General features: G+C 38.4%; 1 protein-coding gene across 19 annotated transcripts in view; it reads right to left on the bottom strand.

Annotated features, from left to right (window-relative positions):
- CUX1 (cut like homeobox 1) overlaps positions 1-17,634 on the bottom strand; it is a 390,333-nt gene that overhangs the window by 91,009 nt on the left and 281,690 nt on the right. For 14 of the 19 annotated variants that reach the window (XM_008166175.4, XM_008166178.4, XM_042857745.2 and 11 more), the window contains 3 exons: positions 16,403-17,229; positions 13,626-13,791; positions 12,901-12,957 (listed from right to left, as the gene is read on the bottom strand). The exons of the other annotated variants lie outside the window; for them this stretch is intronic. In XM_008166175.4, coding sequence (XP_008164397.2) covers positions 12,901-12,957; positions 13,626-13,791; positions 16,403-17,229 — 1,050 coding nt within the window. The remainder of the gene's footprint in view (positions 1-12,900; positions 12,958-13,625; positions 13,792-16,402; positions 17,230-17,634) is intronic. 19 annotated transcript variants of the gene reach the window in all.

Below are 17,634 nucleotides of genomic sequence, written 5' to 3'. Positions count from 1 at the left end.
AAACAGCTTGAAGGTAGGAAGTCAGCAAGCATTTTCACCAAAAAGTAATTATTGTAAGTGACATTTTTACTGCTGGCATGCCATAAGGCGAACTGTGCATTTGGAAGGACAAGTTGCTGAAACAAAATGACAGGGTACTCTGTGACATTCGACAATAACCCAAACATTATTTAACTGGCGGTTGGTTTGATGCACCACTTTTCATAATGTCCATAGCTCAGGCTTCAGGTCCATACCAAACTAGTCATATTCAAGTTACTTATAAATAAATCAGAACAACAACATAGGGAACATAGCAGGGGGAGGATACAATACTCTAGTTATTTCTTCTATGGCAAATTATTAAAGAAGAGGAATACAGATAAATATCAACAAAGGATTCTCTCACCACCTCCCAGAAGAGCATTTGATATCCGAGAGCCTGTTTTTACCCACAGGTGAGTTGATGGGCAACAAACAGATTTGGACAGGTTGCCCAAGATCAAAGTGGCTCACACTGAGACTGGATTAGCTCCTAGTTTTTCCTGTCTAATTATTAGTTTGTATAATCTCTCCATTTTAAAGATTAAAAACCAGAGTATGTTGGGCCTACTCTCACTGATGTATCTTTAGGGCCTTGTCCATTTCCAAGTGAAGTCAACTGCAAGATTCCCACTGAGTTATGCATTCAGTTTTCTGGCATCTGAAAATTTCATGCAGAATTTAGTCTCCATTTTTCTACACTGTGATTTTAACTTCTGCATAAGAGTTTATGTCTTCACAGGCTCTTCTAAAACACAGTAATGAGCTTTTTGTGCACCACTGGTGAAATGAAACACAAGTTTGATCTACGTGAGTAATAAATCAGCTAAGCATTTGTGGCACAATACTACAGTAAAGCCCTCTTATGACTAATTAATAGTACTGATCTATGAATACTGAATATTTTCTCAGAGGTAGTGTTTTAATGGGTTTGTTTTCAATGAGTGAACCTTGCCTATTTGCACATTAATATGGCTTATGAAAATAAGCCACCTCTCCAGTGCCTACATGTGTGAGAGACACACATACAATAATGTAAAGCAAGTATGTGTATAAATTCATGGTAGTGAATGCCAGCTATTGTTAAGATTATAGATTTCCCTGGATGACTGTTGTGTGGTGGTGGTGGTGGTAGTGTTTACTGCCAATGTTATAACTGAAAAAAACTCTTATGTCTGAAACTTTCCAGGCTTGGTCTTGCCTCAGAGGTGAATTTTTGTGGGTGACAAAAAATCTGAAAAAAAAAAAAAATCCCTTCAGCCATTTTTGTGCGTTTTTAAAAGAAAAAAAAATCAATTTAATTCCTTTAACCAATAATTCAAAAGTTACTTAATGAAAACAAAAAAGCCTAGGCTTGTCATGTGGCTGCTACTTCATCGTCTTTACATTCTGGGAACAAAAATGAAAAACAAAGGCCCCTGCCCTGCAAATACTCATGCTCATGAATGTGTCTAAGGTTACACATGTGCAGAAATGTTTGCAGAATTAGGGCCAAAGGTTGTGACCACTTGAATAAAATTACTTCTGAGCATCGGCAAGGGATTATACGTTCTTGCCACAATTTTATGCTGCATTTTCCACAATTTTATGCTCGTTCCACACTTACATTTATATGTTTTCAGCTGCGGTCACCTGAAAACCAGAAATATGTAGCAAAACTAGATGGAGTTCAGAAAAGAGCAACCAAAATGGCAGTTGAAGAGCCTGACATAGGGTGGGCTTTTAATGGGAGTTGAGCATCTAACTTGATTACATACTTTTGAAAATTCAACCCATAGTGCCCAATATTAGTACAAATTAAGTCCCTGCAGAACTCCCTTTGACATTATGTTTGCTAGTAGTGGTGCAGTTCCCAGTGAGTTAGCAGTGGTAAAGGCCCTAGTGTAGATCAGGTGCAGGCAGTTTTAAATATAGTATTTCAAGAGCAGAGAAGAAAGTGTCACTTCCTTGGTCTCTACCATACCATCTCTATCTATATATAGTCCGAAACTGCCTTAATTTATAATGTGATAGGGTAGCAAAGAGGTCAGTTAGGCCAGTGCTCAGTCTAAACGAATATTTTTATCATTGTCTAGCACTGGTACTGGCAAACAGTGAGAAAAGTTCAAGTTTATGTCTAGACTGCCCCACAGTTCAGACTACACAGCGTGTAGAAAGGTGCTCCACTGTTACTCCCCGAGTGAAAGCTGTGGGTGCAAACTAAAAGGTGCCTAGTTTGTATTAATGTAGTCCTGTTTAAAGAGGACTAGGTTAATGTGAAGTAGGTACCTTTTAGTTCACGCTTGCAGGATCCACAGGAGGGAGTTGGTGTGCACTGCTGTTCACTTACAGATAGCTTATCTAACTGGCTAAAGAATGCTTTGTCCACCCCATGACTTTAAATCAAATTTATAACCAGCCAGAAACATACTTGGCTCCAAACATGATGTGTGTCCACACGCAGCATGGATAATATTTTGTTAGCAACTACAGCAGTTAACAGTGTTTTATCCTTACCAGAGGCCTAGGCTGACACATGGTTGCCTTCTTGTGTAACTGGTTCTTCAATGTATTTTGCTGTGGTGGCTATTCCTGTGCTAGTCTTCTGTTTCTCAAAACCTCTGTGAGTGTGTCTTCTAGGCAATCTATGCACTATGGTGTTGCTGCCCAGGTGTTCCTGATGTGCTGATGCAAAGAGTTATGCAGCACAGTAAGAATTAATATGCAAACATGGCTGTGAGGGAAGAGATACTGCACTATTGACATAAACCAAAACATATAATATGTAACAAGTTAAGAGGACTGGGCCTCTAACTGGGTACAAAGTTACACTTGTAGTTGCAGAGTTGAGGGGTCCTAAAGAGAACACACCTCTACCCCGATATAACGCGACCCGATATAACATGAATTCGGCTATAACGTGGTAAAGCAGTGCTGGGGGGGGGGGGGGGGAGGTGGAGGGGTGCAGCTGTGCACTCCAGTAGATCAAAGCAAGTTCAATATAACACCATTTCACCTATAACGTGGTAAGGTTTTTTGGCTCCCAAGGACAGCGTTATATCGAGGTAGAGGTGTATCTGTAATCACCAATGATGGGCACTGTGAACATCAAGGATGTAGAGAATTACAGTATTTAAGCTTGTACTAATAAGGGCATAACTAGAGGTAATGGGACAAAATTAAGAAAAGAGAAATTTAGGCTACCAGGAAAAGCTTCTTGGCAGTGCTATTAGCCTGTGGAATTAGCTGGCACTTTAAAAAAAAAAAAAAAAAAAAAAGATTGGACAAAACTCCAAAAGATATGGTTTAAGGAACACTCCTGAACTGGTCCAGGGATGGACTAGATGATCATTACATTAATGCACTTTTTGAAAAACAGGGAAGAAAACTGAGGGTTTGTGTTAGCATATAGACAATCACAGTTTCTAGAATCACAGCTGAGATAATTTTAGAAGATTATTTTTAAGTTAATTATATAAATTAAAATTCGATTTAACACTCGCATCCTGGCAGGTTTTTCAGACACCGTCGTACACCACCAAACACTTTTTAAAAACCTGATTTTTTCTGTGTTACCATAGCTCACTACTTTTTCAGAAATCCATATTGATTTAAGAATACAGTAACTGTTAGAAATTATCTTCAGTAACCTTATTACTAAAGCAGCTTGTGTGTAGGAACAGTTTTATTAATGAGTTCCTGAAGATTAAACAAATATCTGTCATAAAAACATCCTACCAAGATGCCAATAACAAAACTTGTGTTTTAAACTGCCTTATTGTAAGCAAAGATTAATCATTATGTGACAATAATTTTTCACTAATTAAATGCTTCTAAGAGGTCCTAACTTAGTTATTATTGTAACATCTTTGCTGATGCTCCAGCCGATGACCAGGTGGTTAGAGACTAGATCTCAACGTGTTATCACCATCATATCCGCTTGATCCTCTCTCCACCTCAAGCTTCTTCACAAACTTAGATAGAGTATGCAGGTGCTTCTATGAACGTGTTCAGTGTCTTAACCTCGTTTGCCCCTGGACATATAGCTTAAACCAGGTGCAACAGCATCCATATGTCCAGTGTACATCCTGTTCTGTATTGAAGAATATTCCCCCCCCCCCCCCACACTAAACAATGTGGACATTCATTTGCTAGGGGCAAGATACTTGAGGGGCTAATATCTGGATTCTTTTTCTCATAAGAAAGGCCAACCCATCACCAGTCATATATGTTGGTATAGAAGATTGCTATTCATCTTTACAGAAAACGGCTGAATGGACTGTCCCTGCGTGTTACTGTACTAAATGCAAAACCATTCTGGAGGAGTACTGGCTAAAGTACTGAAAGAAAATGCCATTTACATTATACGCAACAATATTATAAAAGCTATTAAGGTACATTATTTTACACATCCTCATAATCTCTCCATACTGCTTTACTTAATTTGTGATAAAATTGTTGAGAAAGGGTACTTAATGTAGGACAGTCAGTAAAAGTAATTTATCATCTTCCCGCTTCGGTGCTCACGTTATCAGCGAACTCATTTTCTGCATTCATCATGCAATCAGCCTATTATTTGCATATTAATCAGGCAGTGGACCATGAAAGAGCTGCATCCCAGCCAAATGCTGCACTATCTCAGGAGGAACACTCAGTAATTATCATACATCAGTGTTATGATGTGGTAATTGATTATAACATCTTTCTGTTGCCTCTGGGGAGTCCCACTGCTAACCCAGCTTCAGGCATTCTGTGCAGATTTTCTCTCTGAAAATTAGAGAAACCATTGCTGTCCTTTTACTACATTTTTTTTACCTTTACAATATGCAGTTTTAGAGCATTTCCAAGTTACCTTTAAAACAAACCAAAAACAAAAAACCTTCACAAGAAAAAATAACTGTCTCAAAACAGGAGATTAAAAACACAATTGTGTTCATTCCTGCTCATCCTCTTTCTCTCTCTCTCTCTCTCTCTCTCTCTCTCTCTCTCTCTCAAGGTCTTATGGATTTTTAGGTGCTGATCTTGCTTACGTAATACCAGTAAACAAAATAAAATGTTGCAACTTCAATAGATTGTAATTGTAAAGTTTGTACAAAGACAGTTTAGCTGCTTTATTTAGGTACCAAATAACAGGCTAATTTTGGTCCTCTTGTAAAGGACAAATGAAACATCTGCCAGTTCCAACTTACTCTATTTTTAGGATACAAGTTCCAAAAGAGAAAAGGAGAGAAAAAAATGTAAAACAAAACTGAAGTTACACTGAGACTAAACTAACTACTTGCTCATCTGTGTGAAAATATGGAGAGTGGGAAGGGGGCAGTTTCCATCACCTTTACACATCCCAGTATTTCCTTAGAAAGCAAAGATGTAAAAGAGGGTGCTGGGGTGGAAGAAATATCTGAGAGGTGGGTCTGATGAGGTTTTTTAGGAGAAGGAAGCAGCTAGGATATGTTTTATAATGTTGGGATAGGGGAAGGAGAAGTGGAAGGAACAAATTGCAAAGATAAATTTTGTTTAAAAAGGAGTATTTTTATCATTGACCCAGTGTCTGACGGGAGATGTGCAGAGTACTGATGTCCAAAGGAATTTTACTGGTGCTCTGCATCTCTCAGGCTCATGCCTTTAAAATGCTTCAAATGGTGCTTATGTTATTATGGATGTAGAATACACTTCTTAAAGAGGGACACAGGATTTCAAATACTGTTTTTTTAAGAAAAACTTCCTTAAATGTATTATTAGTACCATCTTTGATCATTAAAACTGTAAGAATTTTAAATATCAAATTCACTTTATTGAAATTCTTTGTTTAATTTTTGCATTTCACTCAGCTTGGACAATGAAAATAGACCAGTCAGTTTCAGTTTTCTTTATACTTGATTTCTAATCTATTTAACTTTCTGGCTCCCACACAGTAACATTGTATTTCAACATTTGCTCTGTAGGGGAACGATGACCTGGAAGGGAAACTGTTTCCATCAGAATTAAAATAATCATAGGAACAATCTTCTGGATGATTATTTACAAATTTAAAAAAATCTCAGATATCTATCAAATTAGATTTGACACATACATCTTTCCTTTTCTTCCTCACTGAAACAAAAGGGACAGCCACAAGGTAACTTGGAGGATACTTAATTTTCCAGTAATCTTCAGTTTTCTTTTCTTGGAAATGATCTTACATATTTATCAACCAAACAGACAGCTCTTTATAATCTAAACATGATTTAATTACTTGTCAGAGGTATAATCTGTTACTTTCCAGCACAGAATGTTTACTTCATGTTAAGACTAGTTCCTGGGAAACATACCTGCTTTAAAGCTGTATCCTCATTATGGATTGGAAGCAATGACCTGTACATTTGGAGCATACACTTTTTATTCAGTAACTCAGGAAGGAAACAGTCCATTATCTGTTTTATGCAGCCAAAACAAGGTAATTCTCATCCACCTCAACAACATTTTACTAAATTGCCAAGCAACCTAAAGTTGTAGTTTGCCTGTATACATGACCATAGCCAAAGGGGGTGAAATAGATTAATACCCTCTTTCCCCCTGATAAGCACTCTTATGTGACCAATCCCAGAAGCCAAACCCTTGTAGCTTCCTATGAAGAGACATGTGCCTCACTTCCCTCCAAGCAACCAAAAACCCAACATGACTCCTCCCATCACTAAGAGACAAATGCCTGACCCCTAGTGATAAGTACCTTTCCTGACCTCTTTTGCAGCTGCCAAGCCCTCCAGACTCCCTCTCAATACAGAGGAAGGTGCCTGACCCTTCTTCTCAGCTGCCAAATCATCCAGAGCCCTATCTCCCCCCTCCCCTGAAGCTGTCAGACCTTCCAGCACCACAACACAAATGCTAAGGCATCCTTTATGTCAATGCTGCTTGCTGATTTAGGGTCAGTTACTCTTACATTCTGGTTTTCAAAACATGAAATCATTCTTTCATACCCAGCTCCTCCTGGAGCTAGCAGCTGGTTGTAGAATCCACAGACTGTTTGTAATGAGGGAGGGTCAGAGGATTCAGGCTCTCTTATGACAGGGGGAAGATCCCCTCCAAAAAAAGGGATTAATGGGGAAAAAACATTGATGAATGATTAAGAATATAAAGAAATTGAGAGAAATGAGTGTCTGAAGTCTATCATATTTAACAGACCAGATCTTTACTCTGAACTAAGCTTGGAAAGAATATGCACCATGGAGGTCACATGGTTTGGTTGATCTTAAAATACATTTGATCTAATGAATTATAGCAAACTATTCCAGAAGCAAAGATTTCATCAACAATTTTGGACTATTGCAATCCCTTAAATGAGGAACTGTAAGCACTATGCTGATCTAGAAAAATCTCAGTGCACTGACATATTGTGCTAATTGGTACTTTTCCATAACTGCTTGATAAAAATAGCAGTGGTTACAGTACAACTAATTAAACTTTTCATCTTCAAGCTTTATACATATTCATTAATTACGAGAAGCATCCTGTAAAGTAGGTATTATCTCAATTTTTACAAATGGAGAAACTGAGGCAGAGAGCCTATATGACTTGCCCAAGTTTACTGAGGGAATCAGTGACAGAGACAAGTACTAGAATGCCTGGGTTCCTGGCTCGCAGTCTTGTGCTCAGACCATAGGACAGTGGATTTATGGAATCCACACAGCCTGACCAAAACATAGGTTGCACTGGATTGTGTGCAGAACTTCTAAAAATGAAGATATAGACCCATATTAACTAGTTAAAATAAATTAAGATCAGCTTCAGGGTATTGCATGAGTTCCCTTTCCTCCACTTGAATAGGGAAAGAATGTCACCTAGTTACTACATTACATCTACAATGAATCTTTCCTTATAATGTTGGTGCTCATAATTACAGATTTTAGAATGCCAAACACACTTTTATACCTGTAAGGTAGGGACCACAATGAGGAGGGAATTGTGTTGCGGAAGTTTTGATCATTGTTTACCTAGTGCATGTGGACCCAAAATAAAAATGAGTGGGAAAGGGCTTTAAACAGGAGAAATTCTAGAATAACGTGCATAAAAAAAAAAAAAGATTAACATTTGTATGATAAAGGCATCTCCTATGCTAAAGGGTCTATGAAAAAGAATAGCGGTAGAGTTTCAATAAAATTAATTATTTACTAAGCATCAATAATACACACACAGTACTATTGATACACAAAACAGATTGTGATAAAAGAACAGTTCTAGAAAAGAAACATGAAACTAATGTTCTAGCAATGCTGTCCCTGTTATACTAAGATTCAACTTTAATACCGACTTTGCACTGCATTTTAAGGTCCCAATAAAGTGCATTGGACAGTGATTCTCCTTGCTTTACTGATACTAGAAAAGTTACCAGGAAGGTTTTCACGGTCCAAATTATCAAGGAAATAGCACAGAATTTAATCACACATAAGATAGACAGACTATAGCAGCTGCCCTTGTGAGGTGCCAGTTGATATCCTACTGCTTGAAATCAACACAAACCGGGGCCAATTACTTTAGAGCTGCAACCTCAGTATGCACAAGTGATGTGGAAACTTAACCAATTCGCCTATTAAAATTACATTTTAGAGTTAGCACAAGGGGCTTGATTCTGTTGAATTATCCATACAGCTTTAAGTAACTAACTAAAAAATTCTATTCTGGTCTGGCTCACACTGATGATAATGGCAGTAATATTTTTATTAGCCTCTTTAACCAAAGTTTAAAATAAGTAATTGAATTTAACCTACTTTTTAAGGAATTCCATTAGTCTCACGATTCTTAGATCAAGAGATCGCCCTTTCTTCTCCATCTTACTGGCCATAATGTCATATTCATCAGAATCATTTCAAACCATGAGCAACTTTGTTAACCGAGAATGCATTCTCACAGAACCCAGTATCTCTTGCTACAGGGAGTTATTCGCCTGTTTCACAGATGATAAAATCCAAATCTGAGATGGTCTCAGGAGCAGAGGAACCAATGTCCATGTATATTAGCACATGGTTCGAATTATCAAAGTTCTCAGACCAATCTATTGAGCTAACTACTGGAACACCTCCTGTAACAGTTGTGCTCCTCTGGAACTACAAAGCAATGCACAATAAAGGTAAGAATCATGAGAAATGGGGATAGAGCTTTTTTCATGACCAACTTGAGGCTATCAAACTCCTTTCCTCAAGAGATCGGAATCTCACTGCATCCAGAACAAAAGAGTAACACTCATATCTTTGCCTTAGTTTTCCCACAACAGTAATTAAAACAAGACCAAAAACAATATCTAACGACTCTTGTTGCTGTGTAACAGGGAGATTGACCCAATCCACAATTAACTACCTGTTAGCTTCTGTTATTGAAAGATAACACTGTGATGAGCATGGTATGAATAGAGATAGACAGATCAGATATCTGGCTTTCTTGTCATTCTGCAATGCATGTACTACTATCACATCTGGAGTATACTTTATACTTGTCTTCGGATTTTTCCGTACTTCTTTCCCAAGGGATGATAAAGATTAATCATCCCTTGTTGTTACACATTGTTTTATTTTGAAAAGAAAGGTTTTATGTAATATTTCAGTAGATCTAAATACAAGAGATCTTTGGTTTTTAACTCACTAGGTGATGTGCAATTATCTCAAGCAAGATTTTGATTTAAAAAACAAGCTTTAATTAGAGCTCCCCATTTTATGCAGCTATAATCCTTTCTTCAATTCCCATGAGCATTACTACTGCTAAGCAGCATGAAGTTAGGAATGATGGATGATACTCAGAAAGGAAGACAAACAAAAGGGAAATTCAAAATCCCCTGAGATCACCCGCAGCTGTACTGACAAACGAAGATTTCCACATTAGGTCAAAAGAAGACCCTAACAGAAACACATATCAAAAAGACATGCAAGTCTTTAATGTAGTATATGGATACTATATGACCTTCACAAAGGATAAATACAGAAGTGAATTAAAAATTCAACGTTCTTGGGAATATCAAGGCAATCAACAGAATTGGTACATAATACCACGGTATCTTTTTTTGTTAAAGTTTTACAGACACTCAGTAAAGAAAGTAACTCAAAAAATCCAAATAAAACCAATACAGGAGCTACATACAAGTGTTCAAAACACTCAAACATATAAAAATGTCCTAATATATATTGCAACTCTCTAATTGGGGGGAGGGATAGCTCAGTGGTTTGAGCATTGGCCTGCTAAACCCAGGGTTGTGAGTTCAATCCTTGAGGGGGCCCCTTGGGGTTCTGGGACAAAATCAGTACTTGGTCCTGCTAGTGAAGGCAGGGGGCTGGACTCAATGACCTTTCAAGGTCCCTCCAGTTCTAGGAGATGGGATATCTCCATTATTCTCAATTCTAATCTAGCTTTGACCATCAAAAATGCAACTAAATAAGGGCCAAATTCACTGAAAAAAAGAAAAAGAAACATGCTGATGCAGTTGGGTGACATTAATTTAGAATTTTTTTCCATATGATTTGGTCCATGTTGTTGACACATACCTCATTAAAAAGACAGATTTACCCAAAGGCAGAAAGAACATACTGATTTTCTTTTCCACCACTGGAAGTATAGATACCATTAGTGTGTAAAATTTATTCAGTAGAACTTGCGCAAGGATCTTCTGATTACTAGCCTGATGCTTAAAACTCACAGACACAGAATACAGAAGAGTATCAGATTACAGTCTGGTATCAGAGGCTATTCTTGCAAATACTTAAATGTATTAAAGGTTTGGACCCTTTTTTGTTTATTTATGATATAAGATCATAAATCTATATGGTTGTGTATCATACAGAGAAGTCCTGAATGTTTAAAAAAAGTTACATTCTCCTTGATTTTTACTTTAGATATGTCTTTGTCTTCACTGGTTTTGCTGGAAAACTCCTTGAAGGACAGTCAAATTGGAATTGAAGCATTTACAGCCCTCAGGTATAGGGGCGGGTTTTTTAATCTTTCACAAACACAGCTTTTCTACCAACTGTTTGCCAGGCATTTGAATTAAAATATAGGTGGCAACAAAAACTATCATCAGACTATCCGTCCCCTCTCAACTGATCATGCTTCAATCTCCTATGATGTCATAAGCCTATTAGTTCTACCAAGTATAAAAGGGAAAACAAGAAATGAACTTCTAATTCTAAAAATAAACAATTTTATTCGTGTATTTATTTTTAATCATAAAAAGAAAGAAATGGACACAATTCCATTTTCCCCCTCATTTGCAGGTCACCTTTAAGGCAAAAATAAGGGGTGGTAATCAATAATATGCTCCATTCAGCTAATAAAAACTTAGCACATTGCAAAATATTAGCTCAAGGGCAGTAACTGACAGACTAGGTGGAGATGTGGAGCAGTGGAGCAGAACCTCACACTAACTCATCTAAACTTCCTGAAGGAAATAACTGTTAGCTACTAGCTAGCCTCCTGGGAACCCATACGTTGATCAGATTCCAACACTGTAGGTCAGTATTTCAACCCTTTCTTAATTACTGTTAGGGACCAGAAAAATGAACAACAATAAAAATATAGCCTTTTCCCCCTTCCCTCCCATTTGAAACCTTACTAGTTTTAAATGATCTGTTAGAAAATATCATAAATACATTTATGTTTTCTTAATTATTTATATATATATTTAAATGAGAATAGTGACTGTCTGGTGTTGGATGAATGCTACAGAAAAGTAGCTATTGCATACTGTCACGAGCAGCAGTGTAAAAATGCCTCAGGAAATTTACATGTTCTTTAAATGCTTGTAGGTAAGTAACAATAGCTCTGTGATTGCAAAGACTGTTTCTAATTTTATTCATGAAGATTTTATTTTCATGGTTGGTTTTAATGCTGACATTTTGCCTTTATTCATTCCATTTTCATCTAACTCCTGGGGAAATTTTAGAGAATTTCTCAATATGAGAAATAAATAAGTTTAGAACCACAGTTGAGGGTGAAAAAAATATACCAACAAATAAGGCAGTTGGGGTACGTAGCTCATATTACAAATGAAACACTTCTGTTTTACAGCCTAATATATCTCACTGTAAGAGTCTCACAGTAAGGAAAATGGTGGAAACCCCATTATTTAGGACATTTAACCTAACTGGACAAATTATTAGAAAAAGGTACTGTGTTACAATTGCAAGGAGATGGGCAAGATGACCTAACAGTCCTTCCTTTCCATTCTGAATTGCTGTAATTCTCGCATTTATAGCACCCGATCATCTTGCAACCACAGAACACAAGTGTTTCTCTAGCCTGGAATACAGTATAAATGGCTTACATCAGTTAACTGTATCACTGGTTAAATAGTGTGCGTGGGTAGAGTTTGGTATCTAACAGCAGGAAAACAGCTGCTTTATACTTGGGCTCCCTACTGTAATGATCATCCTCAGAAACATCTTTAAGCAATTCACTTGCATTTTTCACAAATCTCTGTTGTGTTTTAGTGAAGGGGTGGGAGGGTGAGCTGCATATTTAGCAATCTTCCTCAACTTTAAATTAGAAAAGCTGGTTTAGAACCACAACTGAGGGTGAAAAAAAAAAGATACCAACAAATAAGGCAGTTGAGGTATGTAGATCATATTACAAATGAAACACTTCTGTTTTACAGCCACTGTCACATGTCAAATTGATAAACTATGGTAAAAACTATGATAAACTATGGTAAAAAATAATACAGATCATAGTCTTGCAGTCTAATGTATCCTGTTAAATGCTTGCATTTTCAAGATCTGCCATAGCAACACAGAGGGGATGAGGAATTAACTGTTAATAAAAACCCTGAAGGTGCTCCTGCATGCTAGAACAACAAAACACAAGAATCCTTTGGGCATCAAGGCAGCAGCAATAGAATAAAATGTAGTGAATTACTGTACAGCAAAGCATTTGAAGCCAGTTGATTACCTGAGCTTGCACATCCCTGCTGTAGGGAATCCTGCAGTGATGTCACTGAGTGGAGGACTAAAGAAGAGAGAACAGTAAAAATCAGGGAACAATAAAGGAGACTCCCAATTCACCAAACTAGGCAATAACTCCAATTCAAATAGAATTGGAGTTATTGCCTAGAATTGCCCAATTCTAAAACAGATTTAACAATTAGTCAAATGTTGATCTCCGTTACAACCAAGTGAGGACAAAATCTGTCTTGGTATTACTAAAAACAACAACTAGATATTTGGTACTTCTAAACAGCATAATAAAAACAATGGTAAAAAACAGAATTACAACCACTCTTTAAAACTTAATTCTTTTATCTGGTTACAGGAATCAAAATTCTTCAGAGAACTTTAGAAATATCTTCCCCAACACATAATTCCTATTAAAATGTGACTGAATTTAACTTTCACATTTTTCTAGCTCTTTATCCAAAGTTGCTTGATTTATATGCTTTTATGCATAAACACTGCTATTTTAATTGTTAACTCATCATCTCCTGCTTAGTAATTAAGCGGAAACTAATCCTTCTGCATAAAATCCAGGTGAGTCCCTTAACAACAGGTTGTGAAGTCGAGATGGGCAATTCTACTTATACAAATGGCAGAGCTAACTTAAGAAAAAACTCTCCTTTACTGAAATTTAAAAATAATTCCTCTCCTTCAATGCAAACAACATAGTGGAATTTTAATTACCTTGTCCTTGTTGCTGCCCTTGTGCAGGCAGGACACACTGTCCCAGTTCCCCATTCAACCAGAGCTGCATACGAATAAATGGTTCTCGGCCTTTTTGCGTCAATTTACTCCATGGCTTTGGCCTGGAGAGCATGTCACTGACACTCCCTTGGGACAGGCCCAACACCTGAAATGAAGCAACCAAGAATGGCATATTAGCATATTTAATTTAGGGGTGGGTAACTTTTGTGATATACTTACCACTGGCATATTGCTCATGTCATGTGTATATTAATCATTAACCAGAAAGCACAGGGGTAGCTTTAATTACATATGCATATTTTATAAGTAAATGGAAATGTTTTTGTGTGTGTAAATATTGAGTTCAGGAAGGAGTAGGCGTTTTTCCTGCAAGAGCAAACACCTACAAGAGCACAGGGAGCTGCATAATACACTGTATGATGTAATGTCATCAGTTCTAACTGGAGAATCACAGAGACCTGGTCCTAGCAGGTAAATAAAAACAGGAAACCACTTTTATGTATTTTGTTTTATAATAAACATACTTGAAACTTTCAGATTTACCCATCAATTGTGCTAATCATTTAAATCTTTAACAGCTTCGTTTTGTACACGTTCGCTCATCTTTAACAATGAATTGCAACTGTACACAATAGTTTGAGAGAGGAAGTGAATATTGTCATACTGTAGCCAATTAAAACTACAGGAGGAATGTAGATAGGCAGAATGTAATTAGCTGACCTGAAATTCAGCCGGGACACTTGAGTTTAACATCCATTGTTTTAAGAAAGCGCCATAGAATATCTAATGACCCCAAGTGGTCAAGCTCTTAGTTTTATGTCTTATTTGAAACATGGTACTTGTAGTAGCATAATGTATGTAGTATCCTGCTGGGACATTGATTTAGTACCGAATCAGAGGGAATAATGCCGCCTACTGAATCACCAACACCACTTCCTGTAGCTTTAAATGTTCCTTGGTGTCTTCCATCTAATGACTCTGCTTAGCTATGAGATCTGAGACCATCAGAACTCGGAGTGTTGTAGCTACAAAATGCCACATTCTACAATATGTATATGTATCACCAAGGGCTCACTTTAAAAAAAAAAAAAAAGATATTAATGCTAACTGGGAGGCTGGACACTTAGGGGCTGAGCAATGACTATATAAAGAATTCTTAACTAAAAATGTAAGACTGAAGAGCAGAGAGAGTTCCAAATCCCCTTATATTATTTTTAAATATTAAACAAGAAATGTCAGGTTTCCGGAGTCCCTTAACCTTCATCTACAAAAATCTGTTAAGATTTACTGATCTGTGGCAAGGATATTACTCAAATATTCCATGAGTTCACTTTAGCACAGTGGTCCCCAAACTTTTCAGGGTCACCCTTCCTTATCCCGTCCACACACCCCTACTTCTCCCAGGAGCCAGAGCCGCAGCCCTCGCGGGGGGGAGGAGGAGGCGAGATTGGGGCTGCAGCTGGGGGTGGGGATCTGGGACCGGGAACGGAGCTGCGGCCAGGGGCTAAGGTTGGGCCGTGGCCATGGGCTGAGGCTGGTGCCGTAGCCATGGGCCAAGGTTGGGGGTGGGGCCGGGAGCCGGGACTGCAGCTGGGAACAGAGCACAGCTGGGTGGCGTGCCCTCTCCTCCCCTTCCCCTGAACTTTCCTCCGTGCCCCCCTGGGGGGGTGTGGCCCACAGTTTGGGGACCACTGCTTTAGTGGATATTAAATATCGTGTCTCGATATATGTTCGAACTTAAAATGAATGTAGCTGAGGAGTGACACAGATATTGCAACCACATGCAGTATTGTTGGGGTCCATTTGTTTTAAATGAATGGCTTATATATGACTGTGTTCTGCTTCATGGGACAGGGCTACCACAGCTCCTCCAGAGTTAAAAACAGACTGATGATTATGTAAATCAGCCAGATTGTCATTTTCCCACCCCCCACACCCCAAGAGGTAAGTAAAGTCCTCCTGGGGAAGCTTGCACATAATAGCTCAAACTAGATTCCCCGGAGACCAACAGACAAAAAGAAAGACTTTTTGATAAATAGCCTGAATTTAAACTGACTCAGGGCCTTCTTTCTGATCCAGCAAATGGACAGGACCTTCTGTCTAGGTGTGGGGGGGCAATCCTTGTGGAAGGGTTAGAAGGAATAGACCTACTAAGCCCTCATAAGACTGCTGGGTGACCTCTGGTTAGCGTATGGGAACTTTTACTGTTTTAGTATGTTTTTTTCTGTATTGTTTGCAATGTAAGAATAAATGTGCTTGACTATAAAGAGCTGTGTAGTAATTTGTAACTACAGGCAATTATACTGTTCATAACCTTTACAGAGAAAGGAAAGTGGAGATCCTGGCCTGTTTAGGTAGCCTGGCTTGCTGAGAATATTACAGCGTAGTAAAGGAATTGGGCAGCCTTGGTCTCTGCCCAAGAGGTGATGATTGGGAGCCAGAAACCGTTAAGTGGGTGCTCTTGGTGGACCACGGAGGGGGAATACACATGCAGTTGCCCTGAACTGTGAACAGAAGAAATTAGCTTCGTGTTCTTACTGTAAGCTATTGAAGAAGCTTTTTGTATAGAAGTTAGAAGCAAAAAATCTGTGAAATTTAATAAGACATGACTCATACCTTTCACTTGTAAATATATTTTGTAACTACTGAATGAAAAAGAAATGTTGAGCCTTTATGTGGCAGATTCACATCCCTATACATAAGAATATAGCGCTACATGTTGAAAGTGTTAGTGTAATGAAAAATCAGTTCTTTACCTTTTCCCCAAAGATCCTTTGGCAGATGCCATTCTTTGCTAGCTTTTCTTTGACCTGACGAGTTAGCTCTATTGTATCCACTTCCTGGTACATGTAAATCTCATACTGCTCAGGTGTCAATGGAGGAACTGAGGGTTTGGATGGCTTTGATATAGGTACAATAGGAGAGGAAGGAAGGGGGCTATTTTGTGGTGTCTCACTGCGGCTTGCCCCAGTCATGCTCAATTCAGAGCTCTGGGAATATGGAGATTCAGCATTTGGCCACTCCTTCCAGTATTCTGAAGAGGATGGTCCTTGGAGTTGGCTACGATCTGACCTTGTCTGGTTGCTGACCTTTTCTTTTCCACTGCTGGCTTCCTCGACCTTTGCATCTTCAGAAAGAGTGGTATTTCTTCTGTCATGCTGAACAGTGTTCCACCAATGGTCCTTCCAAACACCACCACGTCCCAATTCATTTTTAACATGCCTCATCACACCCTGTGCAGAATCAGTTATTCCATGAAGCTCTAAAACTGGTGTTTCCTGGTGCTCCTTTTTTAGCCCAGAGAGATTCTGCAATGCAGATATATTAGAATCCATGACAGTTGAATGTTTCTTCAGCGACAAGGCCAATGGAGAATAACTGGAAACTGAAGACATTGCAGGTGTAGATATTAGTTTTGGGGACAAGATGGAAATGTCTGCTTGAGACAAAGGTGTTGTTTTTAAGGCAGGTTCAAGGGCAGCCTGCTGTGCTTCCATTTCACGTCGGGCTTGTTGCAGAATGGATCGAATGGCCTCATCAGAATTGCCACTGCTAGATGCAGAAGGTGGCTGAGCCGGCTCAGCTGTGAAAACAAACCAAAGATGAACTATAACACTTTTTATATAATATACACATTCAGTGCCACTGTAAATGTTTCCTAACAAACCTGTGAGGGAACAGACGGTCTGCAGTACATTTCTACATATATATATATAAAATCTGATTTTCTCTAATCAAAGACGACCGTTTTCAAAGTTAGGCCCTGGAAAATATTTGCAGCCACACATGCACACCCAGTCACCCAAACTCCATATGTATAACTGATTTGCAAACATTTGCAAATATATAGCTTTGAAAAACTGGTCCTCTCCTCTCCCCGCCCCCGCAAATGTATACTTCCCCAAAAGTGACATTAACATTTCATGGTCCCAGCTACATTTACTTAAGCATTTGGTTCTCTGTCTCCCCCAAATGAATCATGCACAAA

Source organism: Chrysemys picta, chromosome 19 (assembly GCF_011386835.1).
Source record: "Chrysemys picta bellii isolate R12L10 chromosome 19, ASM1138683v2, whole genome shotgun sequence".
Classification (NCBI taxonomy): Eukaryota; Metazoa; Chordata; order Testudines; family Emydidae; genus Chrysemys; species Chrysemys picta.
Note: the sequence above shows the minus strand (reverse complement) of the source record. Positions and strands in the feature narration are given on the sequence as shown.